The 19733-nt window shown below is 40.9% G+C and overlaps 1 protein-coding gene, 1 long non-coding RNA gene and 1 other non-coding gene across 22 annotated transcripts in view; 2 read left to right on the top strand and 1 right to left on the bottom strand.

The window, feature by feature from the left end:
* Mcmdc2 (minichromosome maintenance domain containing 2) overlaps nt 1-19733 on the bottom strand; it is a 48827-nt gene that overhangs the window by 5774 nt on the left and 23320 nt on the right. For 11 of the 16 annotated variants that reach the window (XM_063288170.1, XM_039110522.2, XM_006237782.5 and 8 more), the window contains 5 exons: nt 14070-14236; nt 12951-13130; nt 11301-11443; nt 6874-6983; nt 3585-4839 (listed from right to left, as the gene is read on the bottom strand). In XM_063288170.1, coding sequence (XP_063144240.1) covers nt 4673-4839; nt 6874-6983; nt 11301-11443; nt 12951-13130; nt 14070-14236 — 767 coding nt within the window. In that variant the 3' untranslated portion in view covers nt 3585-4672. Of the gene's footprint in view, nt 1-3584; nt 4840-6798; nt 6984-11300; nt 11444-12950; nt 13131-14069; nt 14237-19733 lie in introns of those variants that run through there. The other 5 variants (XM_063288173.1, XM_006237789.5, XM_063288171.1 and 2 more) reach the window with 3 other exon arrangements.
* Nucleotides 1566-19733, top strand: part of LOC102556004 (uncharacterized) — a 66931-nt gene continuing 48763 nt past the window's right edge. For 3 of the 5 annotated variants that reach the window (XR_010066474.1, XR_010066475.1, XR_010066476.1), the window contains exons 1-3: nt 1569-1720; nt 2816-2927; nt 3124-3188. This is a non-coding gene — a long non-coding RNA (uncharacterized LOC102556004). Of the gene's footprint in view, nt 1796-2815; nt 2928-3123; nt 3189-3339; nt 15196-19733 lie in introns of those variants that run through there. The other 2 variants (XR_592380.4, XR_005504571.2) reach the window with 2 other exon arrangements.
* Snord87 (small nucleolar RNA, C/D box 87) lies at nt 2974-3058 on the top strand. Its single transcript, XR_005505363.1, has one exon. It is a non-coding gene; the product is annotated as a small nucleolar RNA SNORD87 (small nucleolar RNA).

A 19733-nucleotide genomic window follows, 5' to 3' on the forward strand; every position in this document is an offset into this window, starting at 1 on the left:
CTCACTCTGTCTACCACTCAATTAGACATCACTTTCAAACATGAGTGCTTCCTTCTACAAACAAATTTTACTTTCCTTGTTTGGGACTCAAGGTGTGTAGTAAGGGTGTGTCTGTATCCAGCCAGAGGGCATAAAGGTATGTGCTAAGGCTGAGCCTCACCACAGCTAGAACCCATTTCTTTAAAAACAAAAAACCAAAAACCCAAATAACACAGTCTTGGTGTTCACAGTGCAATCAAATATCATGCAGGCAACTTTGGTAAGTGGTTTGATGTCAATTTGACACAGTCTATAGTGGTCTAAGAGGAGGGCCCCTCACTTGAACTGCGAACATGAGATCCGGCTGTATGCAAGCCTATCAGACATTTTCTTAATTAGTGATTGATGAGGGAGGCATAGAAGGAGCCAGGAGGTTAGAACAGTTAGTTTGAGGCCGAGAGAGAAGGCAGCTCTTTGTCGGTCAGGATACCCCTGGCCAGGGGACCAGGGAAGCAAGCAGAGAAGGTATGGGATAAGCCATTGAGTAAGCTGCACCCCGTCCTGGCTCTGCATTGCCTCCTGCACTGCTCCAGTTCCTGTTTTGACTTCCATCAGTGATGAACAGTGATGTAGAATGCTAAACCAAGTAAGCCCCTTTCCTCCCCAACTCGCCTGTGCTCGTGGAGTTCATCCTAACTGTCAGGTTCAACAGTAGTAACTCAGTTGGTGACTACTTTATGACTAAGAAAATTTCTATTACTACTAGAAATCAAAGTCGTTAACAGCCTTCTCCTTTTTTTTCTGACAACTCATTTTTATCTCTCTCTCTGTGAGCATGACTGTGTGCTTGCTGACTCCAGAACCCTAACTTTAATGGAGCTGCTGTGGGCTGGCGATGTCTTAGCAGTTAAGAACACTGACTGTCCATCCAGAGGCTCCAGGGTGAGATTCCCAGCACCCGCACACTGAGTTGGCTAATAACTGTCTATCATGTAACTTCAGTTCCTGGGAATCTGACACTTTCTGCTTAACTCTGTCAGTTCCAGGTTCGCAGATGATGCACACATGGCTTGTGTACAGGCTAAACACCCATACATACAAAATAAAGCTTAACAAATTAAGTGGAGTTGCGAATATCAACGTTTTTTAAACACTTAAGTAGGTGAGGATGGAAAAAAAAATAGGTGAGGATGTAGAAGACCGAGCAAACATAAGGCCCAGGACTGGGAGATGGTCCTATTTTAAGGCATTATTAATCACTTGCAAAGTCAATTAAAAAGCTCTAGCTGGGGCTGGAGAGATGGCTCGCAGTGGTTAAGAGCACTGCTCTTCCAGAGGTCCTGAGTTCAAATTCCACAACTACATGCTGGCTTACAAACATCTGTAATGGGATCTGATGCCCTCTTCTGCTGTTTCTGAAGAGAGCAACAGAAATGTTTTTTGTTTTTTAAGTTCTTTAAAGAAAGAAAAAAAGCTCTAAAGCTCTAGCTGAAGTATTCTAATCCCCACAACCTGCTTCCTCCGCTCCAATATAAACACAGAGCAGGAAGAGGGGGTGTGAAGGCGGGCACTCGGAAGAGGGCTGGCCGGAAGAGGCGGAGCCTACATGAGCACCTTAGGCTTGCACACGCTGGGCCACTTCCTTTCCGGGCAGCGCGGTGGAGCGTAAGCATGTTGAGCTACGTGGCGGGGAGCGGAGGCCGTGGGCTGCGGAACCCGGCGTGTCCTCCGGCTCTTCCAGGTGCGAATCCCGCGGTCTACCTACCCCTTGGGTGCGGAGCGGGGCTCCTTGTTGGCGGCGCCGGTCCCTAGCCAGGTACTGTAGGCCCCATGGCCTGCTGTGAGCGGCGGGTCGCCTTCCCGCGCGCTCGGGCTTTGAAATAGTCTCCAAATCTTAACCGAGCTCTTAGTTATAAGGCCTGCCCCCCTAGGACGCTTCGAAGTGCAGGGAGGAGCGGCCGCTTTGGTAGCAGTTTTCAGCCGTGCGTGCACAGTGGCGGGAGTCCCTTTGTGTTCCCAAGAAAAGCCACCGTGCGGCCTGTTTCAGGCTTCCTAAGTGGATTATCAATTTTTCCATAGGAAATATTACAGAGGCGGAGAATATTGTTTCTTAGCTATTAAGACCGTCAAAGGTTAATGTTTGATCTGAACTATTGGCGGCACTTTAAAACGCTTTTATTCCTGGATCACCCCTGTAAGTACGGTCTAAAAGAGAGCAAAATTTTTGAAAGCCACACAGGGTTGCGATGTTGGCTAAAAGAAGGTGGTAGTGTTAAGTTCTGAAGCACACGCATTCAAGAGAGCACACCAGTTGAAAGTCATAAGACGTTTCCAGTAATTGGTTCAGTCATTACTTCTCTTGGAGTTCTGTAGGACATGACTTGTGATTCAGGCCCTGCCGTTTGCTGTTTTAATGTGCAGGTGATGGCCTGCATATATAGCCTCTTAGCTTTTCACTGTAAGCCCCAAGATGAGCAAAGGCTTGGTTGAATCCTCTAAGTCTGTACTGCCACAGTGAGGGGCTAAAAGCTCTTTCTGTCTGTGATAGATGGGTGAGGGGACAGGAACTCAAGCCTTGCAGGAACCTGAAGTGAGCAGAAGCAGAGGCCGTGGAGTAATGATGTAGAGCTCAGGACCTCCACCCACAAGGGGTCACCCCAGTCACTGATTATGAAAATACCTTACAGGTTTGCCTACAGCCTTATCTTAAGCAGGCTCCCTACACCAGTGACTAGCTTCTGTCAAGTTGTCAGAAAAGTAGCCAGTGCACACTCAGACAAGGTACTAAAACATGGAGCTAAGTTGGGAGTTCACGATCAAATATTTTAATTTTTAGGTGCAACAAAACCTGTCTCTTTTGAGGGTGCTTGAGCAAATGTTTTTGAAACTTGTCCTGTCCTGGAAAGTGATTGGAACAAGCTGCCAGAACTACGGTTACCAATAACAAGGTACACATCTTTTTCTTTGTGGTTTGATTAACATGGGGCCTTAATAGCTGGCACAATGATGACTTATGTTTTTGCCGTTTACCCAGCTGAGGGTTTCTTTGAAGAGAGAATCTTAAGACTGAGCTGCCAGCAATGTATAGATGGTGCAGATGACTAACATGTGGTGTCATTGTTAAATGGTGACTGTTCTCCCCAGCATGTAGGTAGCTGCAGTGAACGTCCAACTTCGGGAGCTGTGATGTTTAATCCTCGTTGTTTTGGGTAAGTTTGTTCTGTCAGTCATGTCCGTTGATTGAATAGTATTTGATAACACTGAGACTAGAGCCAATTCCTTTTGAAGAACATTAGTGTGAGCTTGAAGAAAAATGATTTTGGGGGGGGGGGCTTCTGACTGTCCTTTTCTTTTTGGAAGGTCCAGCACACAGTTTGGAATGTAAAATGAAGACTTGGTCAAGAAACCATGAAGGGGGGGGCCTGGAGAGATGGCTCAGTGGTTGAGCATCGACTGCTCTTCCTGAGTTCAAATCCCAGCAACCACATGGTGGCTCAACAACCATCTGTAATGAGATCTGATGCCTTCTGGTGTGTCTGAAGACAGCTACAGTGTACTCATATATAATAAGTAAAATATTAAAAAAAACCATGAACGGAAGCAAATGGTGAAAATTAGTATTTAATTTGGTATCAATATGTTATGTAGAAATAAACGATTTTAATTGCTATGAGCATTAGTTTCTTTAAAATGCGTGTCTTTAAAACACCATTCTCATAGTAAAATAAACCTCATCCTTCATGAGCTGCAGACTTCATTTACTTTTTGTCAACACAAGCAATCCTGATGGCCAGTACACCAATACACCGTGGGGAAGAAAGTGACTAGACCACTTGAGAACTCTTAAGACTGGTTTTCCTCTGGTGAAGACTTGGCAAAGTCTTTAACCACTAGAATCCCTAAGTTTAGTAAATAGCTTAAAAATTGAGCAACATGGTAATGACTTGGGGCTTGCAAGGGGTGGGGAAGTGGTTTCTTAGCTGGCACAGAACTCTGGATTTGATTCCCTGATAGGAATTCCTAATGTTAGACTTGCCAGTTGTGGCTGTTTTTGCTCTTTAAGAATTGTTTTGTTCTTCATAGAGACCTAGATTTAGCCACATCACGAAAAAGGACAAAACAGGTCTTAATTTGTATGTACTATATCATTAACTTGCTGTTGAGAGCAGGTACCTAAAAGTACCAAGTGCTGTGTGACCCTGGAGTAGTAGCACCTCCTGACAAAAAGACGACATGCCCCCGTCACTTTCATTATATGTAGCAGGAGGATATAGAGGATTCCCACATCTGGCCTTATAAAGTAACACCCATAATGCACGTGTCAAAGGCCTCACAGATATTTGGGTCATTAAGTTGCAGTGATATGAACTCATCACTGGTAAATTTTAACAAGCGTAATCTGGTTATGTATGTAAAGCATTGCTACCTGATGGGTGGGATGGACAGAACCTTTTTCATACTGTACTGTATGTATATATATATGGGTGACCAGGAAGTTTCTGGTGTGAAGCTCCTTGGTAACATTGGTTTTGGATGTTGGGTTATTTGCATATTTGTAATAATGAAGGGGGCCACATTTCATACCCTCAGTGGCATTCTATCCAATAACTGAGATGATACATCTGGACCCTTACGCCAAAACCACTCCCATTTACAAAGGTTTGTGGAGGCCTGGGAAGTAACTCTAACTTGCTTATTCGTCACTAGAAAGGACAGCTGTCCCGGGTCCACATGTGGCAATGAAGTGTTGGAGCTGCTGTTGGCACTGAGTCAGGTAGAGATCTCTCTGCTCTAAGTAGTCCTCATCATACAGCTCAAATGGAAATAGTGCGTTGGGAGCAACACAAAACGCGGTGGCCCCTAAACGAACAAAATACAGTGTGAACAACATTAAAAATGGAGTACATTTCAACAAAATAAGGTAAAAGTAACTCCTAGATACTGGGTTTCATCATTTAAGTTTTATTTTGGTAGCCCTTCATTTGGAGTCGTCTTGGCTGGCTTGCCTCTGCCTCAGTGCTGTGGCTAAAGGTGGGAATTATCACATGTAGCTGATTTAAGTATATTTTAAATATAAGATTATCTTTGTCACCCAACCAGGTTCTAGGTCCCTCTCAGGCCCATCCCTTATGCGCTCTGTATTATGGGATCCTCACCTCTGACCACCCTCCCACACTCAGGACCAGGCTGCTCTCCACTACAAACCTGTGCCACATAAGTGTTGATGACTTTGTCTATCATGAGTGCTTTAGTATTACATTTGAGGAAAGCCGTCCTCAACACTCAGTTGTCTATGGGCTGTTTCCATAAGCACACTTGTCCAATCCTCATTTCTACTCTAGCTCCAAGCAGCACTACAGACCTCTGGCTTAGATGCAAGTGTGTCTCCATAGCCTGTGTCCTGTGTCCACTCACTTTGGAAACCCTTTCTTGGCTTCTGGAACACCCTACCTTTCTTCCTATATCCTAGTTTTGAAATTTCATAATTTTTTTCCGACCTATTTCTAAACACTGGAATTCTTCAAAGACAGTTATGTAATTATATTTTAGGTAGTTTCATCCACTTGACTTAAAATGCCATCTCTGTTCTAATTTTTATATTTCCAGTTTAAAACTCTGTAAGATTCAGATTATTCTGTGTGTGTTTATAGCTTGATCAGCAATGATTCATTCACCCTGGATAAAGCACCTAATGCTCACCACAGTGCCCAGTGTATGTGCTCTCACCCTTCAGGGTGAACAACCCTACAGGACTCCCTTTACTCCTAGTTTGTAAATCTTACTGTAATTCTTCAGAGCACTTTCTGTTGTTCAGCTGACCCACATACTGTGTTTTGTCCTTTGTTTCTCCCTTTCTGCGTACACTTTGAGCAATATCTTATGAGGTTTTTGTTTCTCTATCTAATATTGTATGGACTTTTCCATTATTAGCAATTTATGATATGTATATGTATATATATACACAAACTTTTATATAAATATATACATATAAAACTTGTTTCCCTTTCTACCATATTTTTACTTTATCTGCTCTTAAAAATAAGATTCAATATTTTTAGCCTTTTTTTTTAAATCTGACTTTTTAAAGTTTGCTTTGACTTGATTCACAAATGGGAAATCTTTCCCTTTTTAAGGAAACCCTTGATTTGATGTTTTAACTCCTCTCCATTCTTTGTTCTTTTCCCTTACATTTATTTGCGCTTGCTTGTTTTCTGTTGTTTTTCTTTGCTTGCCTTCTATTTTATCTCACTCTGCTCTTCACAATTATGGGGGAAGCAGTGTGAGGACACGGGTGTGGGGCAAGCAATATATGTTATATAAAATAATGGGACAAATAATGGGACAAATAACATACTGTTTAGTATTTGTTGGAACCAGTTTTTAAACCGGTTCAGGATGACAATCATTTATCTCTACAATCTATTTCGTAAAATTTACAGTCTTGTCTCCTTTAGAAAGGACACCCACAAATCTGTATATGATAATTTACAATCCTGAATCCTTGGCTTGGAGTTGAACGAACAGCTCAGTGTCAAGAACCCTTGCTGCTTTTCCAAAGAATAGGTACTTGGGAGGTTAAGGCTTGACAGCAAGTCAAGGGTGAGCCTGGGCCCTGTGCTGAGGCTGTTTCACAAATGCTCCAAATAGAAATCTGCATAAGAAGGTGTTCATTAACAGATGACACTGCCACCAGCACAGTCGCATATCCCTGAGATCCCAGCGCTTAGAGACTTCACAACCAGCCTGGGCTACATGGCCTTGAACAAACAGTAAATGTTCAAATTCAAATAAGACATATCCAATAACAATAAAGATTAATTATTTTGAAGTATTTAAAAGGTAATAATTTAATAAGCTAAGAGATTCAGGAGCATTACTAATTTAGTGCATTACCATATTTCAATGTGAGGGATATTTCGAACAATAAGGCTGCAATTAGTACATCTTCTCTGAGCACTTTATTCCTTAAGTTCAGTCGAGCGTGAGCTTCAGATAAAGAAACTCTTAAAGAAAAACAGGGTAGTAAAAATGTTATACATATTTAAACAAGACAAACCAAGATATGACATGAGCTACGTGTTAAAAGATCTCATGCTATTTTTTTTCTTTTAAGCTATTTCTTTCCCACAATCTTAAATAAATTGTCAGAAGAAGCAGATACCCTGACTTACAAAAAGGGGAGGGGCTAATACTTAGCACTCCACGTCCCCTGCTCCAAGTTCTGCTCCAGTAAATACACAGACGGGGGAAACAAGCCTGACTGAACATCTCTTACAAACATATAAGATACATAGAGATAGATCCTTGGCTCCTCTGTCAACTCATTTGTCTAAAGTCCTCATGGGACCTTGCAATTCAAATTTCTTGATACATAAGGGAATTCTGTCCACAGCATCCTGAACTCATTACCTCATCCCCTTTGAACATACGCTACTACTCACTACTCATCTCTTTAAACATGGAAACTTTTTTACCTGAGGTAGCTTTCAGCTTTCATAGGCAGGTGTGAGGTTCTTAAGTGACTGTTGGACACTTGACATTCAGGGAACTGAAACTGAGTCTGTAGACTTGACTGACTGACTGACTTTGGCAATAATTTGTGTGTGTGTATATATGTATGTATAAAGGGAGGATAGGATACTGAGTGAGATAAACTTTACCTACAAAGTTTAAAATCTGGGCTGAAATTACTGTCCCTGAAATTACTTCCACCCACTGGTCTTGTTCTATCTGCGGGGACTGAGGTCAAAATGTGACACCTCTTCAAATGTTATTTTCACAGTTGGCTCAAGGCTTATTTTTTCCAACGTAAATATTCCTTGTATCTGTAATGGCAGGAGGACTAGTGGTGCGGCTCAAAGATTTAAGGCCCTGGGTTCCAGCCTAAGCTACACACACATGCACATACACAGTGTCATGAAACATAAATTTGCTACCAGGTTGGCAGTGAACTCACAGACATCCACCTACCTCTGCCTTCTGAATGCTGGGATTTAAAGTGTGTGCCACCATATATGGTGAAACATAACTTTCCTTTCCTTAATAGTCTAGCTCTTTTCCTTATGACCTGATTTGGTCAACCTTTAGAATACAGTGCTGGGTGTTTCATTTCACTGTCAGAGTGGAGACAGGAGTTCACATTTTCTTGCTCTTAATACATGTTCTATTAATACAACCTAAATCTCAAAATGATAAATCACTTTACATGTTTGTTCACATTAATCATGAACAGAATGAAATCTCACACCTTTCTCATTAGGTGGCGCCACTCTCTTCCCACAAGCCACACTTGTACCAGGAAGCTTGGGAACCTTGTTGGAGACTTTACATTTATTCTATTAACCTTTTGCTAGGTCAAGATCATAATTCAACTCTGTGAACGTCTCTCAATGTAACATATTTGATTATTGTAACCCTAAAAAGAATCTTGAAAAATATGTGTGGAACCTTCATAATAGGAGAGAGGAATGAATATTCTGTAGAGGAGAATTAGGCTGTAGTAAGTGTTCTTTTCCTGGTTCATCCATAAACCCATATCCACTCTCAGGATTGTCCATGTAAGATACAAAGGTAGAGTTACATTAAAATTAAAGTACAGAGTATCTTATGACAGACGAAATGCAACCTGAGATAGTGGAACTTTCAAATCTGATGCAGTGTAGTTTTGTCTGAGTATTATAAATATGACTTGACTTTATTACATAACTCTGAGTAGTACTTAGAAATTTTCATTAAGGAGTTGATTTTTACCCTGGCTTGTCTTCTCCATTTTCAGTTTTATTTAATCATATACTTGAGGAAAGTATTTCAACATATCTATCCCTGTAGACCCATACTAGGAGCTTTCTACACACTTAATTGTTTATCGAATTTTTTACTCTTTATCTTAAGAATTTGAGATTATATTTTACTATATCAAATGGCTGTAAGTGAGGGACTATAAACTATGACAGAGCCATACCATAATATCACATAACACAACACAGTGACACTGTGATATGGCTATTAAAGTAGATAATTCTCTGTTCTGTGTGTATAATTCCATTTGGGAAAACAGAATATTATCAATATAAAATATATTTGTTTGCTTATGTATATGTTTAACATACTGACTTAAATAAATATAACATTCAAAACTAGAGACATGCTTCAGAGGTTAAGAGCACTGACTGCTTTTATATCTATCTATCTATCTATCTATATATATATATACATATATATATGTACACACACACACACACACACACACACACATCACTTAAAAGATGGTCCAGTAAGTATTGGTAAAGGGCTTATTCCACAAGCACCAGGACCTAAGCTCAGTCCCCGGCACCCACATGAAAAAGTGGGGTACAGCTGTGAGAGCCTGCAGTGCCGGTGCTAAAGAAGGCAGAAAGGAGTATCCCTGGGGTTGCTCAGCAGCTAGTCTAGTCCAGTAAGTGAGCACCAAGTTCAGATAAGATGGAGAGTCATTGAAGAAGTCACCTGATTGCAACTATCGGCCTTCTTGCCCCTCACACATATGCATGTTTATACTTCCACAGATATGTACACATATACTTGCAAAAGCCAACATGTACACACAAATGTATATACGCGTTTATATATCTAGGGAGATAGGGCAGTGGATAAAGTGCTTGCTGTACAAACACAAAAACCCGTGTTCAATTCCCAGAACAGTGTAAAAAGCTGAGTCTGGTGGTATATGACTTAATTCCAAACAGCAGGGAGTCAGAGACAGGCAGATCCCAGGGGATCCCTGGCCAGGCAACTCCTTGGTGAGCTACAGGCCAGGAAAAGATCCTGTCTCAAAAGCAAGGTGGTTGGTTTATCAGGAGTGACAGCTGAGGTAGATCCCTGGCTCCTACATGCCTGGGTACCCCCTCCCCCAACACACACACACATGAAACAATGTATATGTATATATGATGATACCTATTTGGTGTTACTTTTTATTTGCGATCAGGCACAGGCTGGCTAATCTTAAGCTTACTCTGAGTCATGATGATTTTGAACTTCTAATACTCCTGCCTCTAATCTCTTTGTTTTGAGACCAGGTTTCTCTCTATAGCCCTGGCTGTCCTGGAACTCACTCTGTAGACCAGGCTGTCCTGGAACTCACTCTGTAGACCAGGCTGGCCTGGAACTCAGAGCTTGGCCTGCTCTGCCTCCTGAGCATCAGTGTGCACCACCCCCGCCTGCTGCCCCCACCTACTTTATGTAAGACTGTGGATTGAACTGATAAACTTGTGCATGATCAGCAAATACTCTATCAACCGAGCTGCATCTTCAATCTGTGCTGATATCTGAATTGATAATTTCTGGATGTAACATTAAAACTGTTAACAGTGTGATTACCTCTGGGGACATGGGCAGGAATACACAGTGTTAGGAAGATGCATTAATCATTTTAGATTCTGTGATGTCCATAATTTCTTTTATAACATGAACTATTCATTATTTATTTCTCAAAATAATAACAATGCATTTATTAATGCGTTTTGAAGTATAAGGAACAGGGCTGGGAATATGTCTTACTGGTAGAGTGCTTGCCTTGCACACAAAAGTCTTGTGTTCAATTCTTTTTTTTTTTTTTTTTTTTTGGTTCTTTTTTTTTTTCCGGAGCTGGGGACCGAACCCAGGGCCTTGCGCTTCCTAGGTAAGCGCTCTACCACTGAGCTAAATCCCCAGCCCCTTGTGTTCAATTCTTGACACTACACTATATACATAAATGAAAAGAAATTCAAGGATCAATGCAGTATCTCTATTGGGAGGAAGAGTAGAGGAATTCAAAAGGAGGGAATGGAGGTGGATTGGATCTAAACACAGTCTATGCACATATGAAGATTAAATAAATTACTTAATAGGAAAGTTTCTTTAGGCCCAACTACAACATACTTGGAACCCAAACAGCCACCTTAAAAAGCAATCATTTGCATTAAAATCTGTGTACTTTTCTCAGGCCTGTCTCATACGGAAGATCTGATAAAAATAATGTAGGGAAAAGAATTCTTAGTGGTCTCAATGACTTAATATATAACGTATAATATATTAATGACTTAAATATATTATATAACAAAGGGGTCATTAAGTCACCTCAAACTTTTCTGAAATAAAGTAAATAATCAACCAACCAACTATAAGTCAAACAAAATTTAAACAATTTTAAACAAAATTTAAAACAAAATTAAAAATTTTAAACAATTTAAACAAAATTTAAACAATTTTAAACAAAATTTAAAACAAATATTAAGAACAAGTTAATTAAACTCATATCTAAAAGTCAATTTTGACCTTATAGTCCTGAGTTGAATACCTACAAATATTTTAATGCATTTGCTGACAGCTTTGATCCATGTATAGAATCTGTTCTGATTCTGCGACTCGCTAGATAATAGCCATGAATCATTCTTTCTGCCTCCAAACTGAATTCCACATTCAAATTCTTTGCAAACGCCAGTAGCTATGTTAAAAATATAAAAAAATTTTTAGGAGATTTAATTTTATTATGGAGTCATTATAATTCCAAAGTGTGCTGGCATCTGATTTTTAAAAGTTTCCATATTTTTTACATCAAACTTAAGTAAATACCTGGGTCATTTCCAAGTCACTGAGCCTTTTAAGTCATTGCCTCTGCTTGTAACAAGTATGAGAGTTTGCCAGAATAGCCTCTCTCACTGTGCACAAGTGTACTGTGCACCAGAACTGAACTACTGGCTGATTTTGTGCTTCAATGGGGGAAACTCTCACATCTCCCAGAAGCTCATTTCTCTCTGTCTTTGGTTTTTCAAGACAGGGTTTCCTATGTAGTCGTAGCTGTCCTGGAACATGCTCTGTAGAACAGGCTGTCCTTGAATTCACAGAGATCAGCCTGTCTCTGCCTCCCCAATGCTGGGATTAAAGGTGTGCACCACCACCAGCACCTGGCATATTTTTTTAATGCCCAACTAAATTCTTATCTTTTCCTTAAAGATTTCTGAATTCCATAAATATTTAGGAACAGCAATACTAAGCATTAAGTTGCCCTAAATGTTTTATGTGTCTTGTTTTTATCTCAAATAACAGACTAGTGTAAAGAAAATTGAAGTTATAAAATGTGAATAACTAAACTCACATGGCATAGCTTCATTTTCTATACAAATAGTCTTTTTTAATATATTGATCTTTTTAAAGCTATGGGTATTTAGGTAATAACAGAAATAATAAACTTAACATTTGGATATGAAAATTTCCCTATGGGCTGGAGAGATGACTCAGTGGTTAAGAGCATTGACTGCTTTTCCAGAGATCCTGAGTTCAATTTCCAGCAACCACATGGTGGCTCAGAACCATTTGCAATGGGATCCCATGCCCTCTTCTGGTGTGTCTGAAGACAGCTACAGTGTACTTATATATAATAAATAAATCTTTTTTAAAAGTTTCCTTACATAGCTGTTGTTTTTTCTATACAATGTACTTAAAATATGAGAAATCTGTAAGCAATCTTGTGTAACAGAATAGGAACTGAGCATGGTAGCAAATGCCTGTAATGTTAGCACTTCTAAGAAGTAGAAGGATCAAGGCTGTCCTTGACTACCATAGTGAGTTCCAAGCCAGCCTGAGCTACATGAAACCTTGTCTCAAACAACCCCCCCCCAAAATAAAAACAAACAAAAAAATCAACTAGATAATTCTAGAAGAAGAAAAGAATGCCAACATAAATTCTATTAAATTAAGCCATGGGCTGGTGAGGTGACTCAGTGAGTGAAGATGCTTGTTGCCAAGCCTGACAGCCTGAGTTTGGTCCCCATAAGCCACAGAAGGAGGGAACTGCCTTCTACAAGGTTATTTTATGGTATACACTTGGGCCCACATACATGCAAAATACATGCATGCATGTGTGCACATACACACCACATAAATAAATATAAAGATAATAAATAATTAAGGAGCAAGTAGACATCCTGAGTAAGCATTTTGTCTAACTTTACCTTCTCAAAATCTTCAGTTGTGAACTGTTTAGAAGCTAAATAAGGCGGCCCCTTAGGATCCACCGCTTTCTTTAAAGTGTGTTGCACAGTAGGAAGAAGTGGGTGGCACGGAGAAGACTCCTTGCAGTTAACCAACAATCCAAACGCCTCTGCAAGGTTGGCTGGAATCAAACTGCAATCCTGTATCAAATACAAAGGCAGGGGAACAGCTAATTGGAAATAGTTAAATACAAATTGATCATTATATTATTTAACTATCTAGTGATTATTTCAATATTAACTACAGTTTAAAGTAATTTCTGGGAAGAAATGTCAAACTTGTGGAAAGCAACTTTTTAAGAAAGTTCTTATTGAGTATTTATTATGTATTATTTATTAAAGCCTTCTAGGACTCAGGAGATGCGTCAGTCAGTAAAGTATGAGGAGGAGGCTGGATTCTGTCTTCCAGAGACCAAACAGAAAGGTTTGGTGCCACAACAGGTGCCTGTAACCTTAGTGGTGGGGAGGTGGGGACAGAAAGATCCCTTGAGCTTGCTGGCTAGACAGTCTAGCTAAATTAGTGAGTTTCAGAGAGGGACTGTCTTAAAGACCAAGGTGGGCTGCAATTGAGGAAGACATCCACATCGACCTTGAAAACACAGACACATGGGACTTCTTAACTTTGAAACAGAAATTTCTATTTACTAGACAATTTGCATAACATCAACAACTGGATCATTATTCAGTAATGCCTGATAAGGTATATAAATGCACCAATGCAAAAACATATAAGGTGTTGCTGGGTATAGCACTCGGCATGCTGGCCCGTTGGAGGCCAATCTGGGCTCTATATGAGCTACACCACCGCCTTGGTTACATGGTGAAGCCTTACCTAACGAGTGAGGAAGGCATAAGAAGGAAGAGGCTGGAAGTGGAGGGGAGTGTGAGAACAGACTAACAGTTCTCTGAGAAAGCTTTTTTTTTTTTTTTGAGACAGGGTTTCATGTAGCCCAGGCTGGCCTCAAACTCACAGCATAGCCGAGAACAACCTTGAATTCTAATCCTTCCATGTCTGAAGCACTAGGATTACAGGGGGCCTCCTAAACAATGTTCTAGCAGTAAAATAGTCAGAGCCCTTACCATCTGACCAATCAGAGTACTGGCTTTCTGTACATTTCTCCTTGAAGATGAATCCATATCAACAAAAGACCAAAAACTGCATTGAATGGGAAAAGTCATTTGCTGATCGAAATCATCCCCAAACTTCTTTCCTGGGATGAACACTGTGACGCTTCTGCTCTCCAAAGCTGCATCACAAGACGTGATCCATGTTAAGAACGTAGATGCTGTACATCACAACAGCTTTTATTGCCAACCTGTCAAGATCTTGTTATTCTAGTAGATATCTTATAAGTCTACAAATTAATAACAAATATCATATGAAATTCTACTAAATCAGAGAATGAAGACAAATGAATTTGATTGTTTTACAAGGTTCTCCTAAAGTCAGAGCAACTACAATAAAAAGACCGAGGTAAGACAGATACCTGAATGTCTGTGTTTGTGCTGTCTGAGGATCGTCGGACCAGAGCACAGCTGGAGCTGTGGGTGGACATCTGAGAGGAGCAGGCAGAGGACTAGGACACTCACAAAGCCTGGGTTTTCACTAACCAGGCTGGCTTCAAACTCACCATATAGCAGCTGAGGGCAATCTGAACTTTCTGCTCCTCCCTCCTGCACCTCCCAAGTGCTGGGATTATAGTTTGTACCACCGTGCATAGTGCATGTGGTCATGGAATAGACCCCAGGGCTTTGTGCACACTAGGCACACACTATCAACTGAGCCACGTCCCCAACTCAGGAATGCCCCTTATGTGCTAAAAAAAAAAAAAAAAAGTGATAGAAAGCAGTCCATTCATGAGGGAATGTGAGAGGACTGAGGAAGAAGGTATTTCAATTCAGCATGTTCAAAACCAAAGCAGTCTAAGCCGCCACCCACCTAAACCCCACACAAACAGAAAGGACTGTCCTCACGTGCTTATTTTCCCTTCAGTCTACTGATACACTTATTCTTAGGAGTCTGCTCCTAAGTGGATTCAAACTGAGCTTTTGATTCATGTAACAGTGTTTTGTATTCACAGGTTAGACTTCTGTCACTATGAAAAACTGCCTTACATAACGACTTCCGGAGAAGGTTCCTCAGACTGTGGTAGTAAAGGTTTAGTCCATCACAGTGGGGAGCAGAGCTGCTCACATCACCACAGAGGTAAAGAAATGGAGAAATGTTCTGCTCTTTACCTCCAGTAAAGGTGCCCCCTCCATGCAGGGTGGATCTTCCTTAATTTATTCTCTCTGGAATGACTTCCAGACATACTCAGAAGTGTGCTTTATTAATCTCTTACATGTGTCTCAGCCCATCAAGGTGTAGAGTTATGATTAACTATCAAATATACTTTCCTTTCTCTGGACTGTAAATCCTTAACCTCATGGAGACTGCCCAAGCAGTTTTCACAGTGACTGCACTATTGCTACTCCCTCTCACAATACACAAGAGTTCACAGGTTCCACATTCTCAATAGTTTTTCTTGTCAATTCTTTAAAATGCCTTTTGCCATTCTAGTAGACAGGACTACTTAGTGGAGCCCAATGGAAATAAAAAATCTAGTACGCTGTTAAAAATGCAGGAAATAATGTCCCCAGCTCCGAAAAAAAAGAAAAGAAAAAAAAATGCAGGAAAAATACTTCTATTAAAAGTATTAGTATGCACAGCTTTACCTTTAAATGTATTATATGTAAGCTTATATTTATACTTTTTCTCTTTTTTTAATACGTTTACTTTACTTTATGTGCATTGGTGTGAGTATCAGATATCCTGGAACTGAAGTTACGGACAGTTGTGAGTTGCCATGTGGGTGCTGGTAACTGAACTTGGGTCTTCTGGAAGAGCAGCCGGTGTTCTTAACTCTGGAGCCATTGTTCCAGCCCCTATACTTTGTTTTCTGAGAACATTACAAGTAAGATGTGATAGGAGCAATGTAGAAAAACCATACCCCTTATGCATTACAGTTGGTGTCCTCTCTTGAAACAGTTCAGTGGTCAAACAAAAAGTGGTACTGCAGTTCCACTATTAGATATATTCAAAGGAGCGAAGTCTAGGACTCAAATAAGTCTTTGTACACTAGTAGTGTGGTGGCTTGAGTGAGAATGGTCCCCATAGGCTCAGGTGTTTGAATACTCGGTCCCAAGTTGGCAGAACTGTTTGAGAACGATTAAGGGGTATGACCATGTTGGAGAAGGTGATTCGCCAATGGCAAGCTTTAAGATTTCAAAAGCCCACACCATTCCCAGTTAGCCCTCTCCTCCTGGTGCTTGTGGATCAGATGTGAACTCTTAGCTACTGCTCCAGTACCATGCCTGTCTGCTGCCATGCTCCCTGCCATTGATGGTCATAAACCTCTGGGACCATAAGCCCCAAATTAAATTATTTCTTTCATAATTTGCCTTGGTCATGGTGTTTTTCACAGCATTAAAAAGCAAACACTCATAGAAGATTATTCCCTATTAGCAAGATGTGGAAACAAGGTATCTGTCAGTGTAATAGAATATTTGTCAGCATTCAAATGAATGAATTCTATTCATAGACAAATTCATAAAGACAGAAAAAGGAATAAAATATTACCAGGAACTAATGTCAGGGAGGAATAGGGAGTTAGCATTTAATGGGTATAGAGTTTATGTTGCGTGTAAATATAAAAACATGCTTCCCTCTTAAAATATTTGGCCCTATGGGGGACCATTCTTTTTTTTTTTTTTTTTTTTTTTTGGTTCTTTTTTTCGGAGCTGGGGACCGAACCCAGGGCCTTGCGCTTCCTAGGTAAGCGCTCTACCACTGACCTAAATCCCCAGCCCCAAACATGCTTCCCTCTTTGCCTGAGTCTGGGGCCCCTCTCCAGGCTTAGCTCCGAGATCAGCTGCAGCCGGTCCCACTTCTGATTTGTCCTTTCCTCCCAGTTTAGCTCCACCAGCAGCCAGCTGCTGCCTTTCCTGGCTTAGCTCAGGATCAATCTCAACCAAACCCCCACCTGGAAAGCCTGGAGCTGCCGTCCACACTCCACCAGACCCCCCTCTTGACCTCTATCTCTGCCCACCTTTGCTCCGTGGAAGAAAACATTCAGACAGGTTTATTAATTTAAAACTTGTCAGCTTAATAGCTGATCGCAGAATCTCCTGTCCTGACCCTAGCTAGTCTATATCAGCCAGCCTTCGGCGACCTCCTTGATTAACCCCTGGTGGCGGAGGCCACCGGTTCTAATTTCCCCAAGAACTTACACGACTGCTGCTTTCTTCTCGTTCCAAAACCTGACCGAAAAGCCCTTTCCCATGTTCCTTCTTCCTCCTGAGACCCGGATGTCCCATTTTTATCCTTTCCCCAGCAATTGGCCTCCACCTTCTTTATTGACCAAGTCAAGAACCAATTAGGGAAACAGCACCTCCCCCTACAAGTTTATATTTGGAGTGTGTTGAGGTTTGGTCTTTTGTTATCAATTGTAATGCTAAGTGCAGGTCCCCAAGACCTGGTTGTCCCAAAGAGGAGAGAGTCTGCATGTATACATTGGCCCCAAGTTCTTTCTGATTAGTAAATAAAGAAGCCAACAGCTGGGCAGAAGAGACATAGGTGGAGTTTAGGTTTTGCAGGCTTGGGGATCAGAGAGGGATCAGGAGGGAGAAGGTTCAAGAGGAGAAGGGGAAGCCACCATGGGATAGGAAAGCCATAAAAAAAGTGGCCCTGAAGGCTGGCCAATTGGAGTTCAGAAACAGCCCAGATGAGACAGTAAATAGTAAGAGAGAATTCAGGGTTATCTATAGAAAAGGACTCTAACAGCATAGACGTTAGGTATCTATCTACCTAGCTCTCATGCTGCTTAAGGCTTATGGTAAATGTAAAGGCTGAGTGTTTTATCTGGGAACTAAATGATTTAAGATGGGAGAAATCCCAAGTCCATTAGGATTAAGTAACTTCCACAACAGGAGTAGTCAAACAATCCTGAAGTGTTCACAGTGATGGATGTACAAGACTATAAATGCACTTTGTCTTCGTCACTGTTTGCTGTGAAGTAACACCATGACTGAGGCAATTATGAAAAGAAGCATTTAATTAGGGGCTGCCTTATGATTTCAGAGGGTAAGTCTTACCATCATGGCAGGAGAAGTAGCCAAGAGCTTTACATCCTGATGCAGAGGCAGAGAGCACAAGACTGGGGCTCACACTGACTTTTGAAATCTTTTTTTTTTTTCTTTCAGAGCTGGGGACCGAACCCAGGGCCTTGCACTTGCTAGGCAAGCAAGTGCTCTACCACTGAGCTAAATCTCCAACCCTGACTTTTGAAATCTTGATGCCTACTCCCAGTAACAATCTCCTCCAACAAGACCACACCTACTTCAACAAGGCCACACCTCCTAATCCTTCCCAATAGTGCTCTAACTGAGAAACAAGCACCCAAGTATATGAGGAGCCTATGGGGGTCATTTTTGTTTAATCCACCATACACTTAATGCCACAAAATTATACAAATGAAATGGCAACTTCTGAATGTATATTTTAGTATTTTTAAAAAATTACATTTATTTATTATTTGTTTTTTACTTTTAAAAATTTTTTACGATTTATTTATTTATTATATACATGAGTACACTGTAGCTGTCTTCAGACACACAAGAGGAGGGCATCAGATCCCATTACAGATGGTTGGGAGCCACCATGTGGTTGCTGGGATTTGAACTCAGGACCTCTGGAAGAGCAGTCAGTGCTCTTCACCACTGAGCCACCTCTCTAGTCCTCTTTATTTATTTTTTAAGTGTTTGTGTATGTGGACACATTTGTGTGTAAGTCACAGGTGTGTGTGTGTGTGTGTGTGTGTGTGTGTGTGTGTGTGTGTGTGAAAGAGAGACGGGGGGAATACTTGAGGAAGTCAGTTCCTTCTTTATCCCATGTGAGTCCTAGGTATCTAACTCAGGTCATAGGGCTGGCTGCAAGCATCTTTACCACTGAGCTATCTCACCTGTTGTTTTGCGTGTTTTTTGGAAAAGTCTTGCTATGTAGCTCCGGCTAGCTTCAGACTCACTATGTATCTTAAAGTCATGATCCTTCTACCTTAGATTCCAGAGACTGAGATTTATAGATTTATGTTTTATGGACGGAACATACTAGGTTTTTTTTAGTTGAATGAAGGATGTTAGTCACAGATGGCTACACTGTTAAAGGATTTGTTTGTATGTTATGTCCTGAACAGGCAATTCCGTAGAAGTAGGAAGCAAATTTGATCCAAAGGGAGTAGAGCCTCTTTCTCAGTTAGGGACAGTGACTGCAGTCATGGTAAGAAATGGTAAGGAATTGGACTTCCGTTCATCAACAATGAATGAGAAGTCACTGAAAATTAAAGTGAGAGTCAACTATGTCATGAAGGCCACATAGATACTATAAATGCTCAAAGACAGTGACAGGCCACTGTTGATAACACCTGGATGTGTTTCCTCCAGTCTCACCGAACTTTGCCATGTGTAACTTCAAAGGAAAAGCTGTTTTAAAAATTCTCTTTTGTGAGTAGTGCTGGGGATGAACTCTATCAATTAAGTTATATCCCCAGCCTAAAGTTATTAAAAACTGAAAGATGGGACCAGCAGGGTTTTACTCAATTCCTGGTCTCTTCTGGAGTTGGCACTCCTCTACTCTTACACTTGTGCTATCTCCTTGTGGTTTTTACTTCTATTCCCTGGTGACCACTGATGTTCACCAGTCATACATGG

Source organism: Rattus norvegicus, chromosome 5 (genome assembly GCF_036323735.1).
Source record: "Rattus norvegicus strain BN/NHsdMcwi chromosome 5, GRCr8, whole genome shotgun sequence".
NCBI classification, from domain to species: Eukaryota; Metazoa; Chordata; class Mammalia; order Rodentia; family Muridae; genus Rattus; species Rattus norvegicus.